Below are 20,570 nucleotides of genomic sequence, written 5' to 3'. Positions count from 1 at the left end.
GGTTTTACTAATCAGCCTCCTAGAGTTTTGTGCACTTCTAAATTGTTGCTAAAGATAATCTGACTTACGGAGAGATGGCAATGTGTCCTTAGTGAATCCACCATTCAGGGATTGATCTAGGCGTGCAATGCAGGATTGCACAAACCCTATTAACACTCGCGCCTGGGACCAGCCTTCCAGAGGCGAATCCACACAGTGCCCAGGGGTAAGAAATGATGAAAAAAGAATAGAGAAAACGAAATTTCTGTGACCCACAGATAAGCTGCTATACAGCTCTAAAAACTGATCAAAACCAATGCATCTCCTTCGTGACCCTGAAAAGCCCCTGGGGTCACCCGCATTTGAGGAGAGCCTGGAAAACTGTTGTGTGCCAGTTATTGCTGCATCTATGGATAAGCACGCAACTCGTTTTTATGATGATCCCGTGACTGGGACCTGGAAGGTCAGACGTGACAATGTCGGTTTGATAACTCTCCTACTTTCCACATCTAATTTAGCACCTACTGTAAAAAAATCATTTCTATCAGCAATGCAACATCTCTGATATCGCCTCTGCCCCAGCACACCAATAACAGGAGTCTGAAATTCATTTCAGGGGTGGCTGGGCTTTTTGACCTATCTTCTCCTCAAGTACTAAGTCCAAAATAGACTTATTTTTGTTCCATATATTAAACATACATATTTTCTTTTTATCTTTGGCCTTTATGACAAAGGAGTCTTTATTTGATAACCAGCAGACAATTTAATATACAGTTCTATCTTCCCCATTCTCTCGTCTTTATGTCAATTCAGAAATCAGTCCATTCTATTTTATGTACAGCGAGAGGTCACCACAGAGATGGCCAGTGGGTGGAAATGTCTGAAGCTGGCTTTTCACAAAGTGGTATTTTCAGCCAGAGCAGGAAGAGTGCAGGTGTGTGTGTTGGGGGGAGGGCAGGGGAATGCAGGTGGGGGCCTAGGAAACAGGAGAGGCCACAGTGGGAAGAGAGAGGCTGAGCTCTCCCTGTAGCCTTGAAAAATCCCAGGTATGTACACAGCTCCTGTTAAAGACTGCTTCCTTGGGCTGGGCTGTGGCTCAGTGGTAGAGCACTTGCCTGGCAGGTGTGAGGTACTGGGTTCCATCTCAGCATCACATAAAAATAAATAAAGGCATTGTGTCCACCTACAACTAAAACATATATTTTTAAAGATATTTACTTTTTAGTTGTAGTTGGACACAATCCCTTTATTTTTTATGTACTTTTACGTGGTGCTGAGGATTGAACCCAGGGCTTTGTAATGTGCTAGGTAAACGCTCTACCGCTGAGCTACAACCGCAACCCAAAATCATATTTTAAAAAAATGCTTCCTCGGAGACTAATCCACATTCATCTGAGTAAGAAACAAGACGCCGGACCACGCAGATTCCTACACTAAGTGCCAGGCTTGGCCATTTCAGGAATGAAGAAATGGGCAGAAAATGATGCTCCCGTAGCCACCCCAGAACCCCAAGGCTGAAGCACTGCCGCTCTCTCTGGGGCCCTCTCCTCTCTGAGGGAGTCTGCAGATTGTCAGGGGCTGCAGCCCCCAGCTCTGCCAGTCTCCCCACCCGGCCCCGCTCTCCCTTCCCAACATCTGCAAGGGAAGAGCTGAGGGGAGACACGGCCCTGCCAACCACTTCTTGGGTGTCACTTGCTTTCTGCTTTCTCACCGGGACAGGATTCCAAGATAGGTGTGTGTGGTTTTCCTCAGAGACAAACGGCTTAAAATACATACACGTCTAGGATGGAAAACGACAGGAGTCTCTTGGCTCACGGCCTACCTGCGATGGTTTAAAGGAAGTGAACTTAAAGTGAGTACAATCAATGTCCAAGGCTGAACTTCTATTTCTCTTTCACACTTTGTTTCAATTGGTGCATTATAGCTGTATACACGGACTGGATCTGGGGTTACATATTTGTACGTGAACACAATATACAGCACGACAGTATTTGATCAATTTTATTCCCCAGCACTTCCTCCTCCCTCTCAACCTCCCCCTCCCTTGTCCCTTTCCTCTATTGATCTCCCTTTGATCTTCATGCAACATCCACCCCCATCTTCCTTTTCCTGTTTCCTCTCTAGATTCTACATGGAGAGAAAACATGGGACCCTCAACCTACTGAGTTTGGCTTATTTTGCTTAATATCATGGTCTCAAGTTCCAGCCATTTTCCTGAAAATGAAATAATTTCATTTTCCTTTATGGCTGAATAAAACTCCACTGTGTCTATCTACCACATTTTCTTTATCCATTCATCCACTGATGGACAGCTAGGCCGGATCCCAGTGAATCGTGCTGCTGTAACCATGGAAATGCATGCATCACTGCAGTGAGATGACTTCAATGCTTCAGGGTAAGCACTGAGGAGTGGTGTAGCTGGGTCGTATGACAGTCCCATGCCTAGACTTCTCTGACCTCCATATTGACTTCCACAGGGGTTGAACAGTCCCCCCAACAGTGTAAAGGGATCCCATTTCTCCATCCTCCCAGCATTTTTATTTACTTTCTTGATGACTGCCATTGTGACTGGAGTGAGAAGAAACCTCAGCATTGTTTTGATTTGTATTTCCCGTTTTGTTAATGATGTTGACCATTCTTTTATGTATTTGTCGGCCATTTGTATTTCTTCTTTTGAGATGTGTCTATATAACTCATTTTTTCATTTATTAATTGGGCTATTTGCTTTTTTAGCTTCAAGTTTTTTGAGCTCTTTATATATTCTAGATATTAATCCTCTGTCAGAAGAGCAGCTAGAAAGGTTTAATCCCTTTCTGTAGGATTTTTATTCATATTCCTAATTGTTTTCTTTGCTGTGCAGAAGTTTTTTAATTTGATGCTACCTCATTTATTAACTCTTGACATTATTTCTCGAATTTTAAGGGTCCTGTTGAAAAATACATTGCCTGCGCCTAAAAGCAGGAGAGTTGACCCTATATTTTCTCCTAGGAGTTGCACAGTTTCTGGTCTAATTCTGAAGTCTTGGATTCAATTTAAATTGATTTTTGTGCAGGATGAGAGATAAGGGTCCATCTAATTCTACAAATGGATAACCAGTTGTTTCAAGGCTATCTTTTCTCAAAGTCTTTGGTGCCTTTGTTGAGGATCAGATGATTACAGATGTGTGGTATGTTTCTGTGTATTCTGCACCATACAGTGTGTGTCTGTGTGTTTATTTTCATGCCAGTACCATGCAGTTTAGTTAGGTATTATGATGCCTCCAGCAATGATTTTTTGGCTTAAGATTGCTTCAGGAATTCTGGGTATTTTATTCTTCCAAATGAAGCTTAGGATGGTTTTTTCCTTAGGTCTGTGAAAAAATTTAATAGGTATTTTGATGTGGATTGCTTTGAATCAATGTATTGCTTTTGGTAGTATGACCAATTTAACAACATTAACTCTGCCTGTCCATAAACATGGGAAGTCCGTCCATCTTCTGACGACTTCTTCTTCAATTTCTTTCTTCAGGGTTCTATAGTTTTCATCACAGAGGTCTTTCACCTCCTTCATTGGATTTATTCCTAGGGTTTTTTTTTTTTTTCCTTTGAGGCTACTGTTAATGGAATTGTTTCCTGAATTTCTCAGCAGGTTTGGTACTGGCACACAGGAAAGCTATTGATGTTTGTATGTTGATTTTGCAACCGGCTACTTTGCCAAGTTTGTTCATTAGCTCTAGCAGTCTTTTGGTGGAGTTTTTGTGTCTTACAGGTATAGGATCATACCTTCTGCAAACAGTGATCATTTGACTTCTTCCTTTCCTTATCCCTTTAATTTCCTTCTCTTGCCTAACTGCTCTGGCAACAGTTTCTAGGACTCTATGAAACAGTAGCAGTGAGAATGAACATAGTTGTTTTTTTCCAGATTTTAAAGAAAATGCTTTCAGCTTTCCCCACTTACTATGAGGCTGAGTTCGGGTTTCATACGTAGCCTTTCCAGTGTTGAGGTAGGTTCCTTGTACCTGTAGCTTCTTCAGTGTTTTTATCATGAATGGGTGCTGCATTTGGTCAAAAGCCTTCTTGTCATCTATTGCAATTACCATGTGATTTCCATCCTTAATTCTGTTAAGGTGACAAGTTACACTTACTGATTTGTGTACATTAAGCCATTCTTGCACCTCTGGAGTAAACCAAATAGGCTGTTGTGTACGTCTATTATGTTGTTGAACATGACTTGCTGATACTGTATTAAGGATTTCTGCATTACTAAGTTCATCAGGATATGTCTGTAGTTCTCTTTCCTTGATGAGTCCTTACCTGGTTTTGGTGTGAGTATGATACTGGCTTCATAGTATGAAGTTGGAAGTATTCCATCCCTTTCTATATCAATTAATACTTTGAGGAATATTGGCAAAGTTCCTCTTTAATGGTTTGGTAGAATTCAGCTGAGAATCTATTGGGTCCTGGGGTTTTCATTTTGAAAGACTTTTTATTACTGCTTGTACCTCATTGCTAGTTACTGGTCTGTTAGGTTTTCTATGTCCTCTTGATTCAGTTTTGGCAGCTCATATCTGTCTGGAAATGTGTCCATTTCTTCTAGGTTTCCCAGAAGTTGGGTATATTTTTTCAAAATAGTCCCTAATGATCTGCTGGATTTCTGAGATGTCTTAGTTGATTTCTCCTTTTTCATCTCTATTTTTATTAATTTGGTAGGTGTCCCTTTTTCTTTTGGCTGGTTTGGAAAAAGACTCATCAATCTTTCTCTTTTCAAAGAACCAACTTTGTTTCATTGATTTTTGGGTGGGGGAGTGGGGTAGGGTACTGGGGATTGAACTCAGAGGCACTCGACCACTAAGCAACACTCCCAGCCCTATTTTGTATTTTATTTACAGACAGGGTCTCACCGAGTTGCTGAGGCTGGCTTTGAACCTGCGACCCTCCTGCCTCAGCCTCCTGAGCCCCTGGGGTTACAGGCCTGTGCCCCTGCACCTGGCATCATTCTTTGTTGTTGTTTTCTTTTGTTTTTTGCTTTCAACTTCATTGATTTCTGCTCTGATCTTAATTACTTCTCTCCTTTTACAGTTTCTGGAATTTGTCTTTTCACAGGCCTTCAGATGCATTATCAGGTTGTCAATTTGGATCTTTCTGATTTTCCTGCGTAGGCACTCAGGAGCTATACACCTTTCTCTGACTCTGCCTTCACAGTGTCCCAGAGGTTCTGGAATGTCAGGCATATTATACCACTATTCTCACTGGGGACTATTTCTCCCTTGATTTCATCTATCAAGCACTCATCATATAAAGGAGCATTGTCTAATCTCCCTGTGCTCATACAGCATCTGTATGGTCTGTGTTGATTTCTAACCTCATTCCATCATGATCTGATAAGATGCAAGGAATTAGATACTATCTTTTGCATTTGCTAGGAGTTGCTTTGGGGAAAGGCCAGACTTTTGTGGCCTCTCTGTAGAGGCTTTATATTTTCAAAGTGTTCATCACTATATTTTCAGGATAAGATTCACTCGTTCACTCAAAGATTTGTAAATTCTGCTCCATCCATTTTATCGGTGATTTAGTGTCCTTACCTTCATCCAGAGTCTGAATCCATTGGCTTCCTCGATCAGTGAGAGCCACTGCCCACCAGTAACTTCTTCACCGACCTTTTTATTTCTATGAAATGTCGGAGGTTCTTTGTCAATCTTTGCCTAGTGGCGGGGAGCTGTATGTTCTTTTTACTTCTTTTTCTTATTCAATCCCAGCATCTTCCAAGGTCTTTATCTTCACATGCACCTACATTAGTCCATTTTCCATTACTATCATGTAATGCCTGAGGCTGGGTAATTTGTAATGACAGTTCTAGGGCATGGTGCTGGTATCAGCTCCTCCCTGGTGAGGCCCTCATGGAGGATGTGACCACAATGGTGTGAACACACACGTGAGAGGGAGAGATCACACTGTGAGGCAGAAAGCCAAGCACAGAGGGCTTCCGCTGGGCTCCGCTCCCCTCCCCCGCCTCCCAGGGAGGGCAAGTGACTCTGGGCCTCCACTGAGCTGCAAGACAAAATTGCCATAAGAGCAAAACGTCTTGAAAGTCAGTATCATTTGGTCATAATAGTAAATAATTATATCAGAATTTCAAAATAATGTCTATAACATCAAGGAACAATAGTCAGAAAAAAGGAGTCTCCATCATTTTACTTAGTGGCTGTGCAAACGAGCTTCTCTGGGCCTCAGCTGACTGGTCTGCAGAGCACAAGGATGAGGATGAGGGATGTGGTGGAAGGCGACCAGGAGACAAGCAGGGAGAGGCTCAGAGCTCGCTGCTGCTGACACTCACAACTTTCAAGCTCTTCTCATGGTTCCCTGAAGACACTTCATTATGACAACCAAAATGAAGAATCGGGTCTGACTCCTGGGTTCTAAGGTCTCGGATGGAAGACGGTCCAGCGCACTTTACCCTCCACACTGCCTGCCTGCTCACACTTGATGAGTCTGTCCTTAATTATGAAATGCACATGATCCCAAAGGGCAAGAGTGAGCCAAGAGTCACATGTTAGGATGCCGGTATGTCCTGTTGACCTGAATACACGTTTGGCCTTAGCTCTGATACCTGGAGCTGTATTTTTAAGTCCCTGGGAAGATTATAAATAGAAAGATGTTCAACAAACCACAGTTAACACAGAAAAAAATATAGGATCAAAAAATAAGATATAGCACTGTAAGATTCTTTAATTTTGGAACATACTCCAAAAAGTCTACTCACTTCTCAAGTTGCTATTAAGGTAATAAAAATGAGTTCAAATTGAATATTATAATTTTAATAAATCAAGTTCATAAAAAGGCATAAAATAATTATGTAAATCCTTGCAATATTTTTGAAACTTGTATAAACCATGTAATCACTGCTAGAAAAAAGTTAGATTGAAATACAATAAAAATGAGTTTTCAAAGCATAGAATTTACATTCTCTATATTTAATATAAATCCCCTCTTTCTCAACCCTAATATTCACCACTATATGGCATCTTAGGAAAAAAAATTATAACCACCAATCTTCTTACTCTTTGGCAATTAAAAATTCATAAGAGGGATAGAAATAAATGCCAAAAGGAAAGCCAAAAAGCAAACATTTATAATAAGCTGGTTGAGTATTTCTTCTATGGGTTTTGTTGGTTGGTTTGAGCGACTTTCCCCGAGCTCACACAGCACAGATGAGGCTGCCACACTGCACTCCAGGTCCTCAGAGTGCACCGACTCTATAGTGGACGGCTCAAGACAACTGAAGTGCTGGTTCCCATGGCCATCCATGAGTCCCCAAACAGGGCCATCACTGACTTCTTCTTGAAAAGGCTTATGACTAACGAAAGACCCGTAGGAAAAAGCTCTCCACATCAAACAAAAATCTGTTTCCACCCTTATCTTTACCATCCTGAACAAAAACCAACCCAGGAACAAGTGGCTCCATCCTGGGTTAAGTCTACACCCGCTGAGTAAACAGGCTGGCTCTGGTCTGACTGCTGGATGTTTTACAGGGCACCGGCCACCTGTTACTGCCCCTACCGTGGGCTGCATCTCGAGGTTGCTTGCCACTTAATGATCAGATTGTAGACTCTAAGCAAGATGCTCAGGAAGGAGGAGTTTCTTCTCCAGAAGGGGCGAATTGGGTGTGCGTGGGGGGCTTCTACTTCAAAGGCCTGGTCCAGGAAGCAATCTCAGGACCCTCGGGAGCAAGGCTGGGGCGAAGGCTCGGTCTGTGCTTGGGCACTGCCCACCAGCCCTGTAAGATGCTCTTCCCTCCCACGTCTGCTCTGAGGGTCTGGGGGACACAAAAAGCCAGTGAAGGGACCTTCTGTTCAGTGACTTAATATTCCCATAGAACACACAACAGCGTTGCTGATGAGCAGCTCAATAAGTCTAGGGCTCAGAATCATTAAGGCCAAACAGGAATGTCTGTCTAGGGTTTTAGAATGAGTGCAGAGATCCCTAAAATCCACTTACTACATGATTTCCAACCCTGTCCTTTGCAATATCTCCTTCGCCCCCTCTCCACTTCATCCTCTACACAGTACTAGGATGAACTTTCTAGAACAACACATGAGCACTACTACTTGGTGCTCTCTACTGCGTCAGGACAGTTTAAAGCTCCTTAACATGGCTTTCACAGTGATGGCTTCTTGCTTGTTCTCTGGTACTGAGTATTGAATCTGGGGCATTTTACCCTGAGTTCAATCCCCAGTACATTGGCGCTCCGTCTCCAACCCTTTTCGTTTTTATTTTTTGGACAGGATCTTGCTAAGTTGCTAAGGCTGGCCTTGAACTCGCAACTCTCCTGCCTCAGCCTCGGGGCCATCTTCTCTAAGCCTTGCCTGGAGTTCCTGACTCATTGGATAATAGCAACTTTATTTTTGCATGTTGTCCTCCACCTCACCCAAAACATACATCAACCCCAGTAACACACCTTACTGCCCCAGATAAATGAATTTCATGCTCTTTAAATGTCCCGCATTTCCTTGATGCCCAGGTCTCTTGCCACGCTGCTCACTGTAACGGGCAAGCCTTCTTTCTCTCCCACACGGGTGCCCTCCATTCCTCAAGGATGACAGCATCTCAGCCTTTAGAAGTAAATTTTATAGCATCTGTTGGTTGAACCTGTACTTGTGAAGCCAGATTTAAAGTTAGGTAGTCAGTGTAGTTAGGTAAATCGGGTCTAATACCGAGTGAAATCTAAAATGGAGGCCATGCTGGGAATGACTCTGGGAAAACACAGAGGACAACTCATGGAATGTTAATGAAGTCCTGAAGAGGCCCTAGGCCAAAGTCCACCTGGAAGAAGTATTAATGAATAGCCCCCAGCAGATTTGGAGATAGCCCATCACAAAGGAGTGATAATGAAGTCCTTCCTGCTCAGACCACTTCTTTGGCCCACCTGTGTCCCACCCCTCAGGCCTTCCAACCTACATTCCATCACTGAAAGAACTATAAAAAGGGGAGACAACTGCACTTCCACGGATTCCACCCTTTGGGTCCCCTTCTTCCTCCGGGAGAAGTCTTTTCTGCTGTCCTTTAATAAACTTCTAATTTCTACTCTGACCTTGCCTCGGCGTGCTTCTTTGGTGTTATTCTTCAACATCGGGGAGCAAGAACTCGTCACCGGTCAACAGCGGTAACACTTGGTTTCTGTTGCGTACCAGGTATTTTATAAAGCGACACAGAAAAATGGCCTCGAAATTTCTAAAAGCCTAGAGATATAGGGACAGTGACCGCAGTTCATGATGAGCCGTGGTATAGATGTGGGCAGAACCTTACTGGGAACACTGAGGAATAGGATAACGGGGCTGGGGTGACCCGGGAAGACTAAGTGGAGGCCTAAATGAAGAGCACAGATGATCCCACTTCTGCTGGCTGCCCTGTCCCCAGACACGCAGGAGGGTGACAAAGGAGTCTGTGCTGAGAAGAGGAATAGGGAACAGGCTGAGCCCTGCACAAGGTCAGAGGATGCGGGTGCAGGAAGTGGCAGGGGGTGGGGAGGCACGGTTAAGACAGAGGGGTGCAGAGGCAGGCGGGGGCTCTTCTGTGTGATGTTTGGCAGGGGAACTCCTTGCTCTGAGCTCAGTCTCCTGGTACGTAAAGTGATCTAACAGTGGCCTTCTTCAGGGCTGCTGTGAGAAGGAGCTTCCATACTATATACAAAGTGCCCAGAGCCATGCCTGACATGCTCATGGCTGAACAAATGCTAACTCTACAAGCTCTGTTCTGTCCCTCTGATTGGGCCTGACAATCACTGTGCCTGCAGGGAAGCGTCTTGCTAAGCCCTAGGGTGATCGTGAGTCCAGTGGCACAGCAAACCCTGGGAAATAGAAGGAACCACAGATCAAGCAGCCCAGCTGTCTCCAAAAGCCAGACAACACTCTTAGATGGAAATACCCCAGAATGGGTCACAAATGTACCCCTGCTGCAGGGACAGGCTACCACAAATTTAGTGTTTCAAAACAGTCAATCTCTTATCTTGCAGCTAGAGGTGAAAAACAGAAAATAAATTGAATGCGATAAAAGCAAGGCTTTTGGCAGGGCTGGGCTTCTGCAGGGTCTGGGGAGAACCCACGGTTGCCTTCCCAGCTTCTCGAGCCTCTCTGCATGCTCGACCCACGACCTCTTCCTGGACCTGCAAAATGCACCCATCTGACCTCTGCTTCTCTCTCTCTTTAACTGTGACCCTCTTGCCTTCCTCCTGCAAGGATCCTGGTGACTGCACTGAGCAGCAACTGAGCATGCCCAGACAGTCCACAGCCTTCTCTCCACCTGAGTTGAAATGGAGTGACAATTCCACTGCAGGGGGTACATTCCAAAGGAACAGAAGCAGCAAGCCAAAGAGCTATCTGCCCTCCTGCTTTTCACAATAGCCAGGATATGCCACAGTCTGGGTGTCCAGCTACAGGTAAATGAACAAGGAAAATGTCTCTGCCTGTCCCTCCCACAGACAAATGCTATTCAGTCACAAAGAGAATAAATCCTGTCATTTGCAGCAACATGGATGGGAATGGGAGACACCATGTTCACTGAAATAAGGAGGGTCAGCAAGTGGGTGGACTTACCACCACAGGGAAACACTGCTAACCCTTCTGGCAGACCCCTTGACACCTGGAGGGGTTCTCCAAGTCTTGGACCTCTTAAAGATTTCATCACAATTTATTTCTCAAACTTTTTTACCAAGGTGAGTCAGGAGTCGATCGCACAGGAACAGAAGAGTTTTTAGACGTCAGTGCCTTTTCTAGTAGGCAGACTCAGAAGCCCAGCCACAACTGTAGAACACTGTTGGAATTAGGAAGACTTATGAAGGAAGACTTCATGGAGCAGGGAAGGCATACGTGCACAATTTACCGTTCATCTCCAAGTCTTACTTGGTTCAAGTGATTTCACTATCAAATATCTTAAATACAACTAATCTTGCAAAAGCTAAGAAAAAAAGTAGTTTACCCAGATCCTGACAATGCATTATCTACTTTTTTTTTTTTTTCTCATAGAACTTAAGAGTGTTCCACTCTTTTTTTCAGAACACGGTAAAGGACTGGCAAAGAATTTACCCCTTGCCTTACACAACTGCAAGTTTAGACCAGCCAGTACTTTATCCCTTTGGTGATTTACATGATTAAGAAAAATACATAATCCAAGTCACCTAGCAGATCTCTATTATAATACTTTCAAACACTGAAATTAATTAATATTAATGATAGTATTTATGTAAAAGTAGTTATGAGGAAAGGGGGAAACTATTGAAATCTACTTTCTGACACAGGAAAAATATATTTGGAGATTTGTGCTTAGCAGAAATGAAATCTCTCTCTAAAAACAGTGTATCTCATTGTCACGCTACAGGCAGAACAGGAAGCCGTCACTTGAACACGGGTGGTGGGCTCCACCTCCAACAATGACTTAGACCTCACCCTCACTGTCTCTCCTTGGGGCAGGGGAGGAGGGCAGGCAAGGAAACTAGAAGTAAATCCAACAGGACATAATTGTCACCATGCTCCAGCAGGGTTGTAGTTTAGTGGATTCTAGTTTCCAAAACTACCTGACACAGGCGAATAACAACTACTAATTTTTGGTAAATTTAGGAGTAGCAATAAGACTCACTGTACAAGATGTGTCTTGTCTTGACTGCAGATCTCTAAACTTCCATCTCTAATACTTAGTTCTTTTATGTAAGCTTCTGAATTGTATAGAGATAAACCTCCATGCAACAGTTTACTTATAGCATCATTATAGAAATACAGAGGAGTGCTGGGATTAGAGCATATCCCCCCAAAAGGTTGTTTTGAAGTCCTATATCCTAGCACCTCCGAGTGTGACATTACTTAGGAATAGGGTTTGGTAATCATTACCAATTAAGGAAAAGCAAACCAAAACTACACCCTAGATTTCACCTCCCTCCAGTAAGAATGGCAGCCATCGAGAGTACATACAAACAAGAAGAAATGCTGGAGACGATGGAGGAAGACACACTTTAACCTGTTGGTGGGGATGGAAATGAGGATAACGACTATGAAAATCAGCATGGAAGCTCCTCAAAATCCTAGGCATGGAGCACCTTACAGCCCAACTGTACCACTCCTGGGTATTTACCCCGAAGAACTGAAGTCATCACACTACAGTGACACACCCACACACCCACGTTTACAGCAGCACAATTCACAACAGCCAAACTAGGGAAGCAGCGTAGGTGTCCCTCAACAGATGAGTGGATAAAGAAAATGTGGTTATATATCAGCCATAAAGAAAAATGAAATCATGCCATTTGCAGTAAAGTAGATGGAACTAGAGACCATTATGTTAAATGAAATAAGTCAATCTCAGAAGGTTAAAAATCCCATATTTTCTGTCATATGTAGAAGCTAGAAAGAAAAAAGAATGTGCATGTGGAGTCTCATGAAAAAAATCAAAGGGACATTAACAGAGTAGTGGAAAGAGATCACTGACAGGAGAGGGGAAAAGAGGGAAAATACTGGGGAATGATATTGGTCAAGTTACTGTCGCACATGTGTATGTCCAAATATGTAACAACAAACCCCACCATTGGGTACAATTATAATGCACCAATAAAAAAATGGAAAAATTTACATTAATATTACTTATGTACCGATATTTTTGCAATTTATTTACCCATAAACATGCATATTAACACTATAAAATAAAAGGAACTTAAACAAGTCCAAAGATTTAGGGTGTTATGGATAGGATGAGTTAAGGTGAGGAGCAGGTGGGCCCGAGTCCAAAGGGACTGGTGGTCCTAGTAAGAAAGAGTCACGTAAGACACAGGACAGCGTATGACAGTCAGGCAGAGGCTGCTGTCACAGCCAACGAGCACCAGAGACAGCCGGCAAACCTCAGGTGCCGTGAAGAAGCCAGGGGGACTCCTCACAGGGGGTGGGGGTCAGGGGCCTGCCTTTGTACCTCTAGCCCTGGAGTGAGAGAAAATTTGTTTGATGTCTCCCAACTTCAGTGGCCCTGGGAGAATATCAAATAGGTTTACCAAAGCATCAGCTTCATGGGGAAGTGACCCATCCTAAAAACTAACCAAACCAAAAATTCATTAAAAAAATCCTAAGATCTTGATCCCTCAGGACAAAATAGAGGAATTAAATGATCAAGTAAAACCACTTCACAAGAAGGTCCCCGCAACCCGAACCTACAGCTGCTGCTTCGATCTGAAGTGCAGTCGAAAATAGTAACTTTCCCAGCAAGCGCCCCCCAAAAAGATTCTGCTTCAAGAAAAGGACAAGACAATCCGCACATCTAAGAAAGGACTGCTGTCCAAACTGCACAAAGAACTCCTAAACCGATCAGTAAGGGAACACAGATGTGCAAGGGACAGGAATAGACACCTCGTCTAAGAAAAAATACACAGGACAAGCCCAGGTGCGGGAAGACAACGCAGCATCAGCGCATCCCGCATTACCATACAACGTGCGGGTGGAGCTCAGCGAGAGGGAGCAAGCCCTGCTGGATTCCCAGTGCAGAAAACACTGGCCCAAATAAGAAGTGAGCTGCACACCATCCCGCACAACTACAAGGGCTAACACCAGAACACCGAGAGCGGAATGTCGCGGAGGATGTGAAGAAACAGAAGCGGCGCTCAAATGAAGTGAGCTGCCAAGCCAGGAAAAGCCACGGAGGAGGATCACATCCATTTGACTAAGTGCCAGAAACCAGTCTGAGAGCCACACACTGCTTGTTCCCAAACATGGAAGTCAGGAAAAGGTGAAACCAGGCCCACAGTAAAAGGGCCAGTGGCTGTCCAGGGTCAGGGGAGGAGGATGACCATGCAGAACAGAGGACTTTCAGAGCAAAGGAAGTGCAGGTGCTAAGCAACTCAGAGAGATCCTGTCTCTAGATAAAATACAAATAAGGTCTGGGGGTGTGGCTCGGTGGTTGAGTGCCCCTGGGTTCAATTCCCAGTACCTACGACCCCTCAAAAAAGTAAATTAACTAAAATTAGAAATTCTATGTGTGCGTTTGACAGCAGACCAAAGCAAATGAAGAAAGGATTAGTGAATTCGAATAGCACTTCACAAATTTTAATGATGCAATAATTAAATAATTAACTTGATTATTCAATTAATCTTTAATTAAAGATTACGAGGGATGGGGCTGGGGATGTAGCTCAGTTGGTAGAATGGTTGCCTTGCATGAACAAAAGGCCCTGGGTTCAATCTCTAGCATCACAAAAAAAAAAAAAAAAAAAGAGAGAGAGAGAGAGAGATCACGAGTGAGCAGGTACAGGACAGGACAGGGCACGAGAGTCTGAGTTTCTAGCAGTTTCCTATAGTTTGGATTTTGAACACACCCAAAGGCCCAGGAGTGGAAAGGTTGCTTCCCAGCTTGTGATGTTACTGGGAGGTGGGGGCAAAAAGTAGTCAGGTCACTGGGAGTGATGCCCTGAAGGGGACCCGGGGACCCTCATCCCCCTCTTCCTCTCTTGCTTCCTGGCTGTCAGGAGGTGAACGGCCTCCTGTGCCACACAATCCCACCATGGTAAAAGTGCAGCCACAGCCTGAAACCAGAGGGACCAACTGAGCATGAGCAAGGACATCTGAAACCACGAGCCAATATAAACCTCCCCTCTTTATAAGTTGATTAGCTCAGGTATTTTGTCACAGTGACAGAAAGCTGCATGACACACAGCCTCCTGGGTGGTAACTGGGGCTGCTCCTCAGGGTCCATGATGCCGTCGCCCTGAGGGCTCTGCTTTGATTCTGAATATGAAGTAACTAGCAGGGAACAAGAAAACATCCAGATAGAAATACAAAGAACAAGTGTGCAGAGTATGGGAGAAGACATACCAGACACTGAGGGACATAATGAAAATATCAACATATACAACTAAAATCCCAGAGGGAGACATGGGAGAAAATGAAGCAGGAAAAGAACCTCTGAGGAGGATGGTCGAGGTTTCCAGACCTCGTGAGAGAGCCCAAGGAAAGTCCTCCCAAGTGAGATGCGCCTGAGCAGCAGGCCACGCAGGGAGGGGCCGTCTCAGTCAGACCTGTGGGGGCAGCTTCCGTCTCACAGAAACCCAGGAGACCCTCAAGAGTTCTTGAGAGATTACTTCAGAACACACACACAAGAAAATAAAAGTGCAAACACAGATTAAAAGGGGGCAGAGGCTGGGATCGAGCTGTGATGAGCGCAGGCCCAGCGCAGGTGAGCCCCGGGTTCCAGGCCCGGCCCTGCAAAACCCACACAGGACAGAGCCCAAAAGGAAGAGAGGCTGCTGGACCCCTAATATTGATGGCAGTTCAGGCTGAGAAATCAACCCACTGCAAACACGCACTTCCCTTCATAAAACCGGAAAGTCCTCTCCAGAGGGCAGGCCAAGGAGTCGGAGGGCAGCCCGATGTCAGATTCACAGTCCCACGTGGGGTCATGTGGGGACGGACCTAGGGGTGAAAGGGATGAGGGAATTTGGGGGGCAACTTAGGATCCAGCTTACCCCAACAGGCAACTCTACAGATATTGAAGGAAGAAATAAACCAGTTCTGTGCAGAGTCTTCTAGAAAAATGTAGAAGAGAAAATATTTCCCAAGTCGTTTGATGAGGCCAATGTTACTCTGATATCAAAATCAAGAAGAGATTACAAGAAAACTACAGATCAATACCTTCCATGGACAAAAGTGCAAAAGTCTTCATAAAAATATTTCCAAACTCTCAGAAAACTAGGATGAGAAGGGAACTTCTCTAACCCCACACCTGCCACAGCTGACTTTTACTCTCATGCTGAAACGCCCTGCCCTCAGGTTTGAGGAAGATGAAGAGGGTCAGTTCCATCTGCCGGCACGCTGGCCATTTTGGCCAACACAATGAAAACAAGGAATAAAAATTCCGAGGATTGGAAAGGATAAAATACTACTATAACCATCAGATGACATAACAGCATACACAGAATCTAAAAATCCAGAAAACAATTAGAATTAAGTTAACAACACAAATAAAAGGTAAATACTTTTAAATCAGTCCAATTCTAAATGACAAACGTGAAAATAAACGCTTTTAATAATATCAAAGAGAACCAATAACCTTCACTAAGTTATGAGACTTGTGTGCAGATGGCTCTAACACATGACTGACACAAGCTGGGGAAGATCAAAATTGATGAAGACAGATTCTCATTCAGAAACAGGAAGCCTGATATGCCCATGGTAAGTGCTCTCACAATGCTCCACAGGATCCTCATCTTAATTAAAAGTCCACAGAATTTTCAGTAAAATTTGACAAACTTAGAAAAGCAGAGGAACAGGAATAAGTACAATAATTTTCAAGAAAAGTTGAGGGGCTGGGGATGTAGCTCCGTTGGTGGAGCGCTTGCCTCGCTTGCACAAGGCCTCGGTTTCGATCCCCAGCATCACACACACACACACACACACACACACACACACATTTACGTGGCAGTACCAAGACCTATGATGAAGTTATTGTGATCCACTTTGTGAGCTGACGGAAAGAGTAACAGAGACTGACGTTCCCAGATGGACCCTGGCCTACACAGACACCCAATTTACTATAAAGGTGACCCAGCAGAGAAGCGAGGAAAGAATGAAATTTTTCAATAAATGATGCTGGCTCAGGTGGAAGTCCTCCTGGGAAGGCACCATGACCAAGCCCTGGACCCCCTCCTAGTGCACCTGCTGCCACAGAGGAGTGAGCTCCAGGAGGCCACAGGTCCAAGGGTGGAAGCTTTCTAGAACAGTCCAAGGGAGGGTCTCTATGACGCCGTGGAGAAGGACACACAGAACGCAGACGGCAGGACACTAACAAGATGGGAGCGAGCGGCACCAGGCTCAAATGAGGAATGTCGCTCTCAGAGCACCAGGAGGAAGGCGCGGACAGGGCCGCAGGGGGCGGGAATCTAGAGTGGCCTCGATGTCACATACAACTCCTGGGACCTGGGTGGGGACAAACCCAACCGCTAGGCACGCAGGTGAGCGGGCAAAAGACCCAAACTGCACCTCAGGGGAAGGTACCCAAGTGGCTAGTGCACCTGTGCCCCATAGCACAGCTACAGGGGAACGTACAGCCGAGGGGATGCCACCACATGTGGACACAGAAACAGCCCTGCCAAGCGCTGCCACGTACATGGAGCCTTTTTTGTTTTATGCCTTGCAATGGGGACTGTAAAGTCACTCAACTACTTGGGAAATTTATTTGTCAAATCTAGGAAAGTCAATCCATTACATTTCCCATGACTCAGCAATTACACTCCTTGCTAAACACACAAAAAACCTTCTCACACCAGTGAGTAAAAGCAAGAATGTTGCCAACTGTATCAGTGACATTATTATTAACATGCTGAAAATATCTACTTCCATTTTAATAAGACGGATAATTCATGCTGTTTGCAATGGAACACTATCTGCCCATGAAAATGGTTAAGTTACAGCTACATTTAAAAACAGCCTAGATTCACCAACCTAATATTTAGGAAAAAAAAAAGTCAAATTCAAACACTGATAAATTCTTCCATTTACATCAAGTTTAAAAACAGTTCAAACTAATTTACAGTATTAGAATGATGGCATGTGCTTCCTCTGGGGATGGAAGAGGAGAAAAATCCATTTACAGCACGATGGGACCCTCTGCCAGGCTAGTACAGTTCGTGTGTGTGTGTGTTAATGGGGATGTACCTAAGCATTCACTTTATGACAACACCACTACAGATGCTGTGGGTGATTTAAGGCAGGAGGACCACAAGTTCAAGGCCAGCCTGGGCAACTCAGTGAGACACTGTCTCCAACGTAAAAAGAGTAGAGCACCCTGAGCTCCATCCCAGTACTATAGGAAGGAGGGAATGAAGAGAGGAAGAAAGAAAACCATGTGGCCTATTTACCAGATATCATCTTACCCCCCATCCACAAAAACCTATGGAAATAAATTGAAAATTGAGAAGGGCTATGGTTTGGTTTAGTAGTGGAAATATATTTATTTTTTGGTACTGATAGAATTGAGGGGCACTCGACCACTGAGCCACATTCCCAGCCCTATTTTGTATTTTGTCTCCGAGTCACTTAGCACCTCACTTTTTGCTGAGGCTGCTTTGAACTTGCTATCCTCCTGCCTCAGCCTCTCGAGCCGCTGGGATTACAGGCATGTACCACAATACCCCGCTCATATTTTTTTTTGATATTCATGTGTGACATAACAGAAAAACGATAACAACTCTAGTTTATTCCCTCTTCTATTATTTATGAAAGCATTTGAGGAACTGTGATAAGAATGCATAATTTTTTAAGTTACTAAAAACAATGGAAAATTTCCAGTATGAAAAATTCTATATCCTTTTCAGTTCAAAAATATTCTACATTCTCTTAAGGCTCATATTACACTTACCCATTTTCAGCCAATGAATCCAGAACTTAAATATTTGTTTCGAGACCATTAATCTCTGAGCCTTCTGAGAAATGGATTTATTGGATCTCAAACTTTTTCACACTTACCTTGAGTCCTATTATTCTACCGTATCTATGAATGTGAAGGGAGGAAAGTAAACTGTGGTTTGCTGTGAATGCCACATACATGGGACAGGTGGACGGCCAGACAGATGAGCAGCAGCACATCTGTTTCATGGAGAGGTAGGAAAACCATGGGGCTTGTAATAAATTATGAAAAGAGTCTTTTAAGTAGCAGGGAAATACAAAATCTTACTTGCTCACAGATGTGTGTGTGTGTCTGTGAGTGTGTGTGTGTGTGTGTGTGTGTGTGTGTTAATGGGGATGGAACCTGGGGCCTGCTAGGCTACTGCAACTCATGCTCTCACACACAGATATTTAAATATTTAAATGCTGCCTAATTTTGAAACATCCAACCATCTCATACATGCAGGCAGATACTGCATAATAGTTAATTTTTTTTTCAGGATGATATTTAAGCCTCTCTCCTCAAACGAAGAAAAAGGTGACATTTAGCCATCTTTAGTCACCGAAGGTCATTTGACTCTTCTGTGGTTCTTCCCCCTACCCTCTGCCTGATTCCAATTTGGGATTCTCAATTGAAACTCAAGGGTTACCCCATGAGCCAGGGCCCTTGGGTGAGCAAGACAGTTGCATTGCATTGGCACCAACTAATGCCTTAAGAGAAAACTATCTTACCACTTGTGCTGGCACCTGCTCCAGTTTTGCAGCAGGAGTTCCGGGTCTTGGGTAAAACTGGTTAATAAAGAGGCTTGGAAATTTGTACTCTTCAACCAGCTTCACCGTTTCTTGAAAATCCTCATCTGTTTCTCCAGGAAAACCACAGATGATATCTGTAGCAATAGTTATTCCAGGAACTCTAGAAAATAACAAGGCAAGAGAGTAAGAGGTTGACACGGCAAGCCCTAATTATTCCATTTCTCTGACAGGTTAAAAAAACCCACAACATTATTCTTCACATTTTATGAAAAGGAAATCTGCAAATCAGTTTTAAAAGTCCTAAATATTAAAATGTTGAGGCCGATCTCAAATTTGGGATCTTCCTGCCGTGAGAGTCCAGGGGAATAAAGGCTTGTGCACACACCTGACTACGGTTCTACCAATAAAGGAAACAACCACTGGTTGCCGTGGAACACTTGAGGAAGTTGTTCAATTTTTAAAAATTGGCGCAGAGTTTAGGACTGAGAATGTAACCTCAGATTATCGGAGAGACATGCTGTGGTTGGTCTTCCTTAGCTTCACTTTGGTCCATTCACACAGAACTGGGTACTTTTCCAAAGAGGGTAGCAGGAGAGAGACCGATGAGGCCCCACACACTTCTTATAGGTGCTCCACAATCCTCTCTTTGTAGACTTTCAGGTTACAAATTTTCAATGTTTTAAAATTTCATGATTTTAGGTCTCTAAACTTTCACACAAGGTAAGGCCCAGCGTAATCATTCTTTCAGTCTAGGAAACTATCTTATTTAATTTCTTCTGTAATTTTTCTTTCCTAAGGACTCCACATTTTTGAATGTTGAGACTTTAGGATTGGTCCTCAGTTTGTTCTTATTTTTCATGTTTTAGCTATTGTTCTATTTTCTGGAAGATTTACTTAAGCAACTCTTTCAACTGTAACTGAAAAAAAAAAATAAAAAAGCACTGACTCACGCCAGCAGTCAGTCCCTTTGTCCTCCAGGTGCTGGTCCTGGGTCTCCCTCATGGTTTGAGACATCCTATGAGAGGACAGTGACTTCTGCTCTCCCTTCATTTATAAGGGCAAAGCATTAAGAGCTTTCTATCCCAGAGTGACTGGGTAGCAGGCTGCCTTTGTCTATCACAGGCCCAATGGGAGGGTCTCCAGGTCATTTCTCTGTGGGCCAGTTTCTCCAAAGTATGCTACAAAGTCCTCTCGTACTTCAACAGCGACAACTTAACATTAAACTTTTGAATAAAAAACGTTTTAAAAGAGTTCAAAAATTTAACATTATTCTGAATCCATGAACAAGAAGAAAAAACCATTTCAAATCACACAATAAAAACCCATATCAGATTTCCTATCATATAAATATAATTCTATAGAGATGATTTCAACAGTTTGGGGGCAGAAGAGAGAATAGGGATGTTTCAGGGAGGAAAGTCAAATCACTAAGTTCTTCATACAGGCACCATCATAAGAA

The 20,570-nt window shown here is 43.7% G+C and overlaps 1 protein-coding gene across 4 annotated transcripts in view; it reads right to left on the bottom strand.

Moving 5' to 3' along the window:
• Cdkal1 (CDKAL1 threonylcarbamoyladenosine tRNA methylthiotransferase) overlaps positions 1–20,570 on the bottom strand; it is a 594,700-nt gene that overhangs the window by 140,913 nt on the left and 433,217 nt on the right. For all 4 annotated transcript variants that reach the window (XM_077801468.1, XM_077801469.1, XM_077801470.1 and 1 more), the window contains one exon: positions 19,091–19,271. In XM_077801468.1, coding sequence (XP_077657594.1) covers positions 19,091–19,271 — 181 coding nt within the window. The remainder of the gene's footprint in view (positions 1–19,090; positions 19,272–20,570) is intronic.

Source organism: Urocitellus parryii, chromosome 8 (assembly GCF_045843805.1).
Source record: "Urocitellus parryii isolate mUroPar1 chromosome 8, mUroPar1.hap1, whole genome shotgun sequence".
In the NCBI taxonomy this organism is placed as follows: Eukaryota; Metazoa; Chordata; class Mammalia; order Rodentia; family Sciuridae; genus Urocitellus; species Urocitellus parryii.
Note: the sequence above shows the minus strand (reverse complement) of the source record. Positions and strands in the feature narration are given on the sequence as shown.